At 41.5% G+C, this 12578-nt stretch overlaps 1 protein-coding gene across 1 annotated transcript in view; it reads right to left on the bottom strand.

Moving 5' to 3' along the window:
* The window catches only part of LOC115391784 (protein diaphanous homolog 3-like), a 162235-nt gene that overhangs the window by 87316 nt on the left and 62341 nt on the right, over positions 1-12578 (bottom strand). Inside the window, exons 17-20 of the mRNA XM_030096137.1 lie at positions 11242-11337; positions 9576-9670; positions 8430-8531; positions 5521-5760 (exon numbers count right to left, since the gene is read on the bottom strand). Of these exons, the coding sequence (XP_029951997.1) occupies positions 5521-5760; positions 8430-8531; positions 9576-9670; positions 11242-11337 (533 nt within the window). The remainder of the gene's footprint in view (positions 1-5520; positions 5761-8429; positions 8532-9575; positions 9671-11241; positions 11338-12578) is intronic.

Genomic DNA, 12578 nt, shown 5'->3' on the forward strand with positions numbered 1-12578 from the left:
AAAATGCCAATCATGAACTGAAAGCAAGATGGCAAGAGCATAAGAAACAAACTCACAGATGAGTTTAAAAACAGTGAACTGCCGGCTGAGGTTTGCAGACAGCACAGTTACATATTGTAAAAATAAAGGCTTTGTTTCCCTGCCTCATTATGTGCTTTTTGTGACAAATCCTTTGCAACATTTTTAGGGTATGTTGCTTCCTTCGAGTTAATAATGCACTAACAGTTTTAGATTAAACGTAATTTTGTTACAATTTCAACAACCACCAGTATCTTATATGTACATTTTACAAACTACAACGGATGCTCTTAACTCATACTAAATACTCAGCTGGTTGTATGTGTGCTCATAAACTCAATACACTGAGTTCTGAAAGAATGAGTATACAAGTTGTCGGAAGTCCTGATGCAACTTCTGTGACTTGGACTGCAACGCTAATTCCATGCCCAGGGTAGCTGATTTTACCTGCAGCTGATGTTAACATTACAGCGCTGTGAAATGTGTAAAAAAGACAAGAAATGCAGGCGGGGAGCCTTTTGACTTAGCCACACTTGGGTCAAATCCCAGTGTGAGAAAATGGCATGAGCAGTGTGGAGAAAATGCTTATGCAGAGGGTGCACAGGACAGAATGTGTGACCACAAACTCTAAAGGTGGATTTCACAGACCGGTTTCTGCAGACATCCGATTGACGGAGGCAACTTGGTTGAATATCAAATTAGATTAAATGGAAGGAAGTATGCGTCAGTGCGCTGTGTTGGAAATGTCTAATGTGTTTACAGCGATCTGCAGGAATCTGCAGAGTTTTGTTCTCCTTTTCCTTGTGGAATGAGCTTGACTGCATGAAAAAAAGCTGAGTTTTTGTGCACACTGAGATGTGCTGTGCTTGTAAACTGTTTATTCGCTGAGTGAGTGCCACCAATTGATTTGCTGTTGGCAAACCTCATTTTTGGCTTTTAATGGATTTTTCGCAAACTCATGCTTTGTCCTTTTTTCCTTCAATGAACAATCTGCACACATAGAACTTTTTATTGGTAGTATTATTATTTCATATCCAACCATTCATCAACATTGTCCATCAAATTGGGGCAGCACAGTGATAGTGGCTTGTAGAGATATTATATAATTTCTTTAACTGCAGCGCGTTGTCCAGCCAAATTCCCAGAGTCCACATGCTCGAAATTACTGTGGGTGCAAATGTCTGATTCACTATGATGAACCGGCACACTGGCTGTGTGATTTCTCCCATGTTAGTTCCATTGTTCACTCACAGTTCTTCAAAGGAACTTCAACTATACATTGATAGTGTAATAGTGGCAACCAGAGGTGGAAAGTGATGAGTTAAATTAACTCAAGGTACGTTTTTTTGAGTCATTTTCATTTCTGAAGTAGTTTTTGAAAATAGCAATTTTACTTTAACTCAAGTACATTTTGTACTTCTCTCCGCTACATTGGAAATAGTTCCCATTACTGAGTAAAGCATTACATGGGGGAGACAAAGAAACAAAAAGGGAAACTGGAAATGATTCAGATGCGCTCGCTTGCATAATTTCAGGTTTGGTTGATACGCAGACATGCACATGGAATCCTCATGTTGTCAGCTGAAGCGTCAGTTCGGTTACTGCTTTGTTGACAGTAAAATGAACACATTGGCTCCACAAAGTTGCAAAATATCTCCTGCAAGAGCATTACAGCTTCATATGAAAGTATTTGGTGGGGCGGGGCATTTTATTTCAGTCAATGTGCTCATTCATCAAATTAAGACAATTGGTAGGTTTTACAGAGCAGTTAGTCGTGAAGGAATTGCTCAATATTTTGAGTATAGTGGATATTTCGTTTGATTTGAGTTTCTTTCTTTCCTTTCCATTTTTTTTTCTCCTTCCACTGGCCTTGGTGAAGACAGACAGATGGAACACAGAATTTGAGCCACTTCATGTATTTAAAATTGTTTTACGGAATGGTCTGAACAAAGTTTGCACCTTACACCTCCTGAAAGGTCCTAATTATGTGTAATAGGAGTTGATAAAAAAAAATGAGCCGGTTTACTTAGCAACATATAAAGTTGATCAGTATGGGATTTAACATGGTGACTCCGTTTCCAGTAAAAGCAATAGGAAGGCAGTGTGTGTGTGTGTGTGTGTGTGTGTGTGTGTAGTTCTCACCTATTCCTGCAGAAACAAATTCACCTTCACTTTACCTCTCCTACTCCCTCTGCCGCCAGAACACACCGAGCGACACTGACCTCCAAATCAGCCTCTGTGTCATTTAAACAGACAGCGGAGGCAGAACAAAGGCACAGCGCTCCCATCACAAACTTGGGGCATAAAAGAGGGCTTTTGATTCATGAATGCAAGAAGCGGCTCTAACAGTCATCTGATCTATACCAAGCTAAGTCACCTAGAAAACCACACAAATTGTTGTGATATTACTGAGAAACGTGGTGTTGGATGAAATACCAGAATGCTCCCTTTTCAGTGAAGTGGATACAGGGGTGCATGGTTGTCTGTCTCATTGACAGCACCTGCCAGACTGCTACAATGCCAGAGGGAATGACAACAAGGAAATGCTACATGCCAAGGATAGACGGCATGACTTTGCTGTTAAGAATAAGAGCCAAGCCAACCATCTAATTGAACCTAAGAGGAACCTGCAGGTGTGTTTACATGCCGTTTAATGCGCTGGAGCTCGGCAGCGAATTTGTCATCTTACCTGCCAGCCTATGTTAGCAGAGCAATATCAGCTAATGAATGTTTATGTGCTCACAGCTTAATTGTGACTTTGTCCTCTGCAAGTGGCGGAGCACAGGCATTACTGAATTATGCAAGAATATCGGACGCATTGAAGTTGGGTCTCTATCTTTGAAGGCCTCTGACGCAGACAGATACTGGAATGGCACAACATTAAATTACTGTCAGACAGTTGGCTGGATGTCACCATGAAGCCAAAAAGATGTATAAACTTTATTTTCATTTTGCTTTTTGTCAAAGAAGAGCAGGAAAGTATTGATTTACAGCAGATATAAACGCTGCAATGGACAAAAAAAGAGAAAGCAACGTTACTTTTTGGGTCCTCTTGCTGAGGACATCAGATTTTTTTTCGACAACTCCATTTATCAGATGTTGTACAAATGAGTGCTATTGTCATTTTTTTGAACTACTATATTCTATTCTAATCCACCAAGCTTTTTCTGGCACAAAGTGTTGACAATGCTCCAGATGATTTCCTGTCTCATACTCATGTAGCGGATGCGTTTTCATAATGTGCTGACCTCCTCCACTTGCTGCCTCTTTCTCACCCACATACAACAATTTTTCAATTTCTCTGATAAATTTCCATCATTGCTCTTTTACAGTCTAATTCCAAGATGTCTCTCAGTCTCCCCGCCAAACATCCCTCCTGCGGAGTGTGTTGCTGTGTATCTCTCTAGGTGATCTATTGGTAGACAGCAGTGTGCTCAGACCCGCTGGGTTTAATCATGTTTGTATTATCGCTTCTAATCAAACATTCTCATCTCTCTTTTCATATCTGTTTTCCTTTTTTTTCCAAAGACATCAAGTGCTCTCTCACAAAAGGTCCCTTTCTGAATTTAGATGGATGGTAATCACTGCTGACAATGTAAACATTTTCCATTTTCAAGTTGGGCTGGGTGCAATTTTCCTGTGCTGTGGAGTGTGCCATGAAATTAAGTTGTCAAACTTGTGGGCAGACACTCAGGTGATGTCTTCCTCAATACGTATATCCTGCCTGTGACACCGACTCACACCTTTGTCAGGCAGCATATGAGCTCTGACATAGAGAAGCAAACACATCTGAACGCCGGCTTTATCAGTGATGCTCGGAAGGAGGAGGAGGAAGAAAAAAAAGAACTTTAATGGACTGTTAATTGCTCATGTTATTTTAGGGCTGATGCATCAAATCCATCATTTATGTCTGAATGCATTGTCTTTTATGCACACGCACACAGACACACAAACTGGATGTTTATAGGTGCATAAGCATCCAAGTCTAACAGGGCAAAGAGATGGCATTGACAAATGGCTGCAGTGGCCGTTACTGTGGAAACTGCAGTGTGTTTGCCAACAGCTGTAATGTAACCAACTGACGAGTCTCCTCATTCACAATTACACTCTGTTTTTGCCATCGCTATCATGCGGGGAAACGCAGTGCTCCGTCTTCATGTCACCTAAAGTCTCCAGGCGTGGTTATCTACGTCTGTGCCCTCGAAGAGGAGGCAGCTCTGCAGGGTGGGTGAACTTTCAAAAAGGATAGTGGTCAAAGGCTCACTTATCTATTCTGAGCAGGAGAATGAGAAGAAAGTACTCCCAAGGTTTGGATGCTTTGATCGAAGTGAGCTGAAAAAGAAAAGCCCTGGTCTTGCAGGGCTGATAGTGTTCAATTAAATGAAAAAAGTAGGAAAGATGTGTCATCATAGGCGCCACTCTGAATTAGTCCCTTGACGGAGCTCGGCTCAGGTGACAAAAAAAGTAAAAATATGCAAGTGCATTGGTATCAGAGAGCTTTGAGCACAACACACAGAGCTAATTACAAGCTGTTCAAGGACAAACAAAAGCAAAAGCACAAATACAACTTTTAATATAATTTTCAATAATCTCTACAGCGAGGGAAATATTCAAATTGTGGAAATTATGTGATACTGTTACAAATCGAGTACAAGTGACAAACTGAGCATTGCAGAAGTCTCCATCATGTTGATGAACCACCTACGAGCTACTTACTTTCTCACTGGACTGGGAAAGCTGCATTTCTATATTACATTATTTACCCAGAAAGACAAACGGAAGGCGTATTGATCACGAGTCTTCTCAACAAAAACAGCTTATCATTAATTAATGATATTCTGACAAAAAAAGTCCTCTCCCAAATGCTGTGAAATCCATCAGCATTGTTTCAAGCCGTGTTCATCACTGACACACAGGTTAACACTTCACTTAAGCATTAACTGAGTTGTGCTAATAGGAGTTTCACGGACTAAGGCCGGTCCTTTGGACACAAAAGATTCATCCTGCAGAGTGCATTAACCACTGAGGCTTGACTCCAACAAACATCATTCAAGACAGTAAGGAAAAGAGCAACCCGTCAAAAGGCTTCAGATTCGAAAAAGAAAAAAAAAAAACTCTACTTTTGTGTAATTATTCAAATTTACACTGAGTAACCACTAACATTAGGAGCGTTAGCGGGGGAAAAAGAGTCTGGAAGCACAACATCACCACTTCGAGGTGAGTATCTCGGTCATACCTGCACAAGTCTGCTTTGGTTCATTGCTGTTCTGTTTTGGTGGAAAAGGGGCAACCTAAACAATAAAGGCCAGGTGGTTTTAATGTTAAGGCTGATTGGTGTTTGCGATGGCAGCAGACGGAGCTGTGTAGAATCTATTGGGGAACTTTATCTCATAAGCTTTATTGAACCTTCATTACTCATGTTGAACCGTTGGCACCGGAGAGATAAATGACTGTACACTCGACGGGAACAGTTAACGGCGCGGTCACCGCCTGAGCGCTTACCTTGCAGAGGGAACTGAGGTCGAAGCCGTACGACTGGGCGTTTCGAGAGCCGGCATTCATGTAATTCCCCAGCAGCAGCACCAGCTCCAGCAGGCGGCCAAAGGCGCGGCTCTTCCTGACCTCATCGCACGCGGCGTTTACAGCCAGGATGTCTGGACGCAGGTTGTTGACTTGCTCGTCGAACTGCAGCCGGAAGAGGATGTGGCTGAGGCGCGGGCGCAGACGCTTCACGCTGCTCATCTGTGAAAGGCAGAACACACGCCGGTATACATTTGAATGAGGAAAAATAGGAAAAGAATAATTACTGAAAAGGGACTGAAGGAAATCGAGTAAAACCATGTCAAAGGGAGAACTCAGAGTAAAACTTAGAATAACTACAATCACGCTTCTGTCACACTCTCAAATGCAGACAAACTAATTTAAAAGATATTTATGCAACCAGCATGTTGGAAGGGGTTGCTAGGCGGTGGTAATGGATGCTGTCAGTGATTTGATTTGGGACCCGGGTCTGGTAAAGTTAATTGTGGAGTTAGTGTCCATATAGGGCATGCAGCAGAGGGGGTGGAATATACAATAGGCAGCCTTGGATTACCACTCTCACACAATTAGAGAAAATTGGAAAATATTGCATTGGGCCCAGGACCTGGCTACAACAGTGTGTGTGTGTGTGTGTGTGTGTGTGTGTGTGTGTGTGTGTGTGTGTGTGTGTGTGGGGTGGAGAGAAGGAGGGCATGTTCCAATTGTCTGTTTCACACAACAGCTGGCTGTGCAGTTTGATGCCTTCCATCAAGGGTTTAATTATAGCTACTGTAATATTATCAAATGACTATTTCAGAGTGAGTGTGTGTTTGCATGTGCACACGCTGTAGAAAGGAGAGAAAAGAGGAGGAGAATTACACGGTGAAATTAACAAACAGTAAAGAGCACTGAAGGAGCGAACACAATGTGCTTGTGAAGTCCGTGAATGTGATAATTTATGTGATCTGACCCATAGAAAACAATGGGAGGAAGAAGAATCCGAGAAAACATATGAGACTGTGTGTGCAGTTCTGAGTAGACTGCATTGACCACACGAGCGGTTACCGAAAGAAAAGTTCAGGGAAATGTCTGTTTTGCCAAGTCATAATTTTCTAGAGGTGAAATGGGGTAAATTGACTTTACTTACATAAATAAGTTATTTTACAGCTTGAGCAGTTCCCTGCACACTTTACATGATCTGACACAAACACACACTGATGGAGACAGCTGCCGAGCGAGGTGCTCCACTGCAAGTGGGAGCAATTTGGAGATCAGTGTCATGCCCGAGGACACTTCTGACATATGGGCAAGATGAGATGTGGGAATCGCACCACCAACCTTGGGTTTTAAAGACCATCTATCCACTATACCCATTCAACCACCGCCGCCCCAAGGGGTGAGGGCGGGGGGGAAGTTTTGTTGACTTATTGTATGTTTCCCTCATGTTTTCAAAAGAATCAATACTGGATTTCAAAGTTTAAAAAGCCATCGTCTGGTGTGAAAACAAATTATTATGGGTAAATATTTTGACAGCTTGTAATAAAAGTGTCCGTGGAGTGTCAACAACAATTTAGATCCAAGCTGAAAAGCTTCAACTCTAAGATGTTCCACAGTTAAGGACTGCGAGTGTATCTGTACCAGCAGGACACACACACTGGTAAACAGTCCTTAGATTTCACAAATTAAAAAAAAAAAAATAAGAAAAAAAGAAAAAAATCCACTCCCACTGAAGTACAGCAGCATGAAAATATCAGAACACGTTTCAAAGTAATAACGTCATAATAAATATGGATATTATATTAATGTATGAAGAACTTTCTTTTAATTCCTTTTGACATATTGTCACAAAGAGTCTTTAAGTTCTCTGCGGAGCTGCAGGAGAAGCATTAAATAATCACAATGTCACTTAGTTCAAGGCACACTAAAGATCTTCACAATGCAATCACATCCATTTCCGAGAACAGGCATTACGATCGCACGCCGCTAACACGGGGCGCAGTTCAAGTCAAGTGTGAGCAAGTTGAGTATTGAAAATAGAAAGGATAAATTGCATGTGTTTGCACAATGGTAAATTAAAAATTCCCTTTGAACCTAAGCTTTTCTGGTAGGTGAAAGCACACAGGCCTCCTTGGGCCCACGCACGCACAGCAGTGAAACAATATTATATAAGCGGTCTGTTCTTTGTTCTATGTCTCCCTGATGAACTATATACAACAGCTGAACACGCTCTATTTTTTCACCCTCTCCATCAACCACTTAGTGGGTTCATTTTCAGATGTCTTCATGAGTAAATACAAAACACCGGGCCAAAGAAGATTATTGTATATTGTCAGTAACGTGGCGGCTCAGCAGAAACTCTGAATACATAAAAACAAAACTGCTGCACCCCTCATGCATAATTCTGAGTAACCCCGCCACCCCCTTCAAGAAGTCGGTAAGAAATTGAAGCAGACACAATTAGGCGGCGGTGCTGCTCTTTAAAGTGCATAAATTAGTGCAGCAGTCCACAGGTGTCCCGTCTTTCTTCTTACGGCTTAAAAAGATAGAATTTTAAACAGCTCAGGATTATGATAATCGTACCAGAGTGCTCAATGTGTGTAATATGTGCTTGTCTTCAAGAGAAGGAAAAAAAGGAGTGGATTTCAAATAAATACACGATAAGTTTAAATTACAGTAACAAGCACTTCTAACAAATTGGCATGCGGACATTTACGTTATTTTCAGGGTTTATGGTTTGTTTGGTCAAATTGAGAAAGACTATTAAGTCAGAAGTCTGTGAAAAGATACTGGAATTCTTTATGTGATATGAAGAACACACGTGCACACAAGTAAATTCTTAAAACAGAGGCCTGGTGGTGGAAAGCTGAGCGTTGGTGACGATGTGTACTCACCACAACCCCAAACTGCTCGGGCTCAGACAAACTGGAGTACTCATTTTTGTACTTTGCCAGTGCGTTCAGCTGCTCCTGCTCGGGGAGATGCTTCACAAGGTTCTACAAAAAAAAAAAAAAAAAACAAGATAGGGAAGACATTTCATATTATTTAAACTTGATAATGCATGACATTCTTGTTGACCATTCTCTGCATAAAATTCTGCTCTTTTACTTTTCAGTGGTGTTTGCTTCAGTTTCCAATGTCGTATAGAGTAACAATCTCTCGGTTGAGCATAAATAGAATATTAACAGTTGGTTATATTTATCGCTGAAGCACTACAAGGACATTTGTTTAACTGGGGATGTCCTGCATTTTATTTTCCACCGTAAAATTCTTTTAAAATCTAGGTTTGTGTCTTTGGTTATTTTACATTGATGTTTTTGGATCCAACAACACACTAACACGAATAATTCAGTGCAGTCATCAATATTTCAGTCTGGTGTGAAATTTTATGACAAATTTTGCATTTTAATACTTATACATAGACCATTAACGTGAAATTCTCAACAATGAATTCTTCATGCAATTGACTGTCAAGCCCCAACTTGTCCATTTACCAGTGAAGTTCACAGACATCAGCCGTCATGATGGCTCGCAAGCCAAAATAAATCAGGCTCGTCTACAGTACTCCAAAGAAAAAAATGAAAGTAAAGTATGGCCTGATGGACGGAAGAAAAATCCATACAAGGTGTAAAGTTATCTTTCCAGCAGCCAGAAAACACAAGATAAAAATCATGGAGAACAGCTGAGTATTCACCATAGTGCTATTTATTTATTTATTTATTGACAGATTGCTTGTGCTCACCAACTGCTTCAACACCTGCTGTACTGCAGGCTTTACAGACGCCTGATGCTTCAGCCTCGGGCTAACGCGCCGTTTTAAGGCATACGACTAATCAAGACAATAGACAAGAGCCGGGCCTTGAACCGGACCAAGTGAGTAGGAGAAGGGCAGCAATAAAAATACACTTCCAGCCTCAAGGTGTAAAGTTGCAGAAAGTAGTCTGAACCAGTTCCCAATATTCATTCGATGTCAAAGTTAAGTAGGCCCAGTGACAAGCAAGCAGAATTTGCATTAAAGAGTGAAGCGAAGCGAGTTCTACCTGGATCATGGATTCCGTCAGTTGGTCCTCATCCACCTCCACTATCATGCGTCGAATTTCCTGATAAGGCATTCGGAAGGAACCCAGAAAGATGGCTGTATAAAGAAAAAGAAAGGACACATCAAACGCTGTCGTAAATACAGATATGATTCACAGCCGGCCATTAATATCATGGTTTCAGGCAAGTGGTCATAAAAATGAGAGGACGCAGAAGGGAAACAAAAGATTAAACGAAGAATGATGTCAAACAAAACAGGATAGCTCCAAGAACAGTCGCAGGCCGTGGAGTCAGAAGTGGACTGAAATATTATCAAAAGACACATCAGTGCAAAAGTCAGATGTCAAACTGTTGCAGTGAGGAAAAAAAAAAAAAAAAAAAAACTTTGAAAAACCATACTGGCTTAGTAAGCATGAAATCCTCAAGCAAGTGGTACAGCTGGGGACAGAATAGCAAATGCCCTGTCAAGATAAGTCATTAGTGAAGCCAGCGGAACCACAAAAAAACTCAGTTAAAAGATGTGTGACCGGGCTCGGAGTTCGATCTTGCAGAACTTGAAAGCTTATTGGGAATATGTGAAGCTAGAATCTGAGGCGATATGAATGCATGCTCTGTATTTGAGTGTCAAATGTGAAGAGATTAAGAGACTTCACATCTACAGGATCCACATTGAAACGTAACATCAGATCAAGCAAGGAAAAATAATTCTTGTGAGTTGCTAAAAGAAAAACTACAAAATGAGTTCATAGTTTCACTGACATTCAGGCAAATTCAAGCAAAGTGTAGGGAGTCAATACTGAAACATTTCAAGACCCTAACAGCTGCAGTCACTGACTGAAGGTGTGACTGACTGGCAAGAGCATTGTCTCCAGTGGAAACACATGTGACATGTGATATAAGCTCCTTCGTTTTCAAACGAGAACATTTAAGTGCATTAAAACTCATTAGGTGGAATCAATTTGCTGTGTTACGGTGACGGCATCAATCAAGTAATTTTCTGGGCACTCGCTTTAAACTTCAATCAAAGCTTTGAGACTCTTTACCTCCTTCGGCAGACCACATAAACCACCCACTCTCCTTCTACTTTTTTTTTTTCCCCCACTGTGCTATAATTCCTGCTGCATGATTTATCAGTGTTACAGGGCTGATTACTCTCATTTTCCTTTAATACATGAAACAAAGGTCACAGCTTCCCTTGATGTGAGCCAATGAGGTGCTAAGATCTGAAAGTGCTTAAGAGATCAGCTGGATCCTCATTAATGCTGGCCGCTTTTGAAATGGTCATTTTAAGACCAAGCATGCATGTATGAACGAATGCAAGTGGGAGCGAGGATAAGATGCACAGATCAGCGTGATCATACACTTCAGCGTTCTCCTCCTGTTCCTCCTTCTCGTAACGCATCCTGAACATTATTAATGAGCTCAGTGTGAAGACATGAGTCATTGGTGGAACTGGCCAAATGCTGCCTCGTTTCATTTTCTGTCGGAAGAAGCCACAGTGTAACATTTTCCCTGAAAATATGGTCTATGATGGCAAAAGAACAGCAGAGAGGCTACAGTGACTAAATAGTAAACATGGAGCTGTAAGGATACACATGCTCGGTGCCCTTGAGTAACACCCATATGAAAATCGAGTTCATGGTGTGCTGAAAATGAACAAATACTTACACAGGTTCTGTGCAATCTTGGGATCGAGCACCTTGAGCTCCTTAATTTTCTTCTTTATGGTTTTCTTATCCTCCAGATCCTCCTCTTCTTTTTTGGCTGATGAAGACAGAAATCCTCAATTATCGTCACTGCGTACGCATTACACAAACGCACTTGTCAGCAACTCCCTGCTGACGTTTGAATGATGCACACAAATTCAGTCAGATTATGAGATTTAGACCGGTGTCCAGGTGACGGGGAAGGAAGTGAAGAGGAGTGCTCTGGGATGTAGAGATTGTCCAGCCGCATTGCATTCATTTATTGAGCTGCGCTGCTGCACAGGTTATAAATGTATCGGCTGTTTGAAACGAGTCACAATCATTTCTGTTTTCTATTTGGCTGTTGCCTGTGTGTGTATTTACATATATTTCCCAAGTGAACAACGACACAATGATGGGAAGCCGGGCATACTGGAAGACCATGGAAAAAGGGATTAAGGGTGAAGCGCTGTGATCACAGCACTGAGTGAAGCATCGGAGAGCCATGACTCCACCATCAACACAAAGTTGCACAGCCGGTAATTAGGTTACAGGTGATGGTAAATCTGATTTGAGTCATGGAGTCGGGTGGGTGGGATTTTTATAGCACTATTGGTAGACAACAGAGGAAACCAGAGCTGTGGATTAAAAACAACAAAAGAGTAAACCAATAGAAATACATACACACACACACACACACACGTGCCCTCTTGAGCTAGGCTCACAAAAAAAAAAAAAAAGTTCATGGTTGGTTTTAATTATTTAAGACACCAGATTAAGAGAACAAAATGTGCATCCCAGGAGTATGCCGGGTAATTGTCTGGCGCTGTAATTATTGTGTGTGGTGAGAGGAAAAGAGGAGAGGAGAGGAAAAGAGGAGAGGAGAGGAGAGATCAGAGGAGAGGCTGAGAGAGCACAGGGGTTAATCCACAGGAAAGGTATTCTGCTGTTCCACACGGGCTCAGACTTCTTTCAGGGATCCTGTATCTAATTAAAAAGTGAAGAGCTATGCTGGGAGCTCCCGCATGAAAAGATTGGTAGCATATTCACAAACAAGCACACCTACAGCACAGCCCACCACACTGAAATACACAAACACGGGCACACACAGCGCTATCCATGGACTTACGTGGCTCCTCTGTTGGTACATTCTCCTCACAATCTTTGAAGGAGTGAGAGGCAAAAATGCAAAGGACAATGCCAAGTGTGTACCATGGAAAAGGGAAGAGGAGAGAGAACGAAGAGATAAAAATCTTTCTTTTTTTCTCCATAACACTGCACTCTGTCCACAGCAGGAAGAAGCACACTGAGACAAAATAT

Source organism: Salarias fasciatus, chromosome 1 (genome assembly GCF_902148845.1).
Source record: "Salarias fasciatus chromosome 1, fSalaFa1.1, whole genome shotgun sequence".
Lineage (NCBI taxonomy): Eukaryota > Metazoa > Chordata > Actinopteri > Blenniiformes > Blenniidae > Salarias > Salarias fasciatus.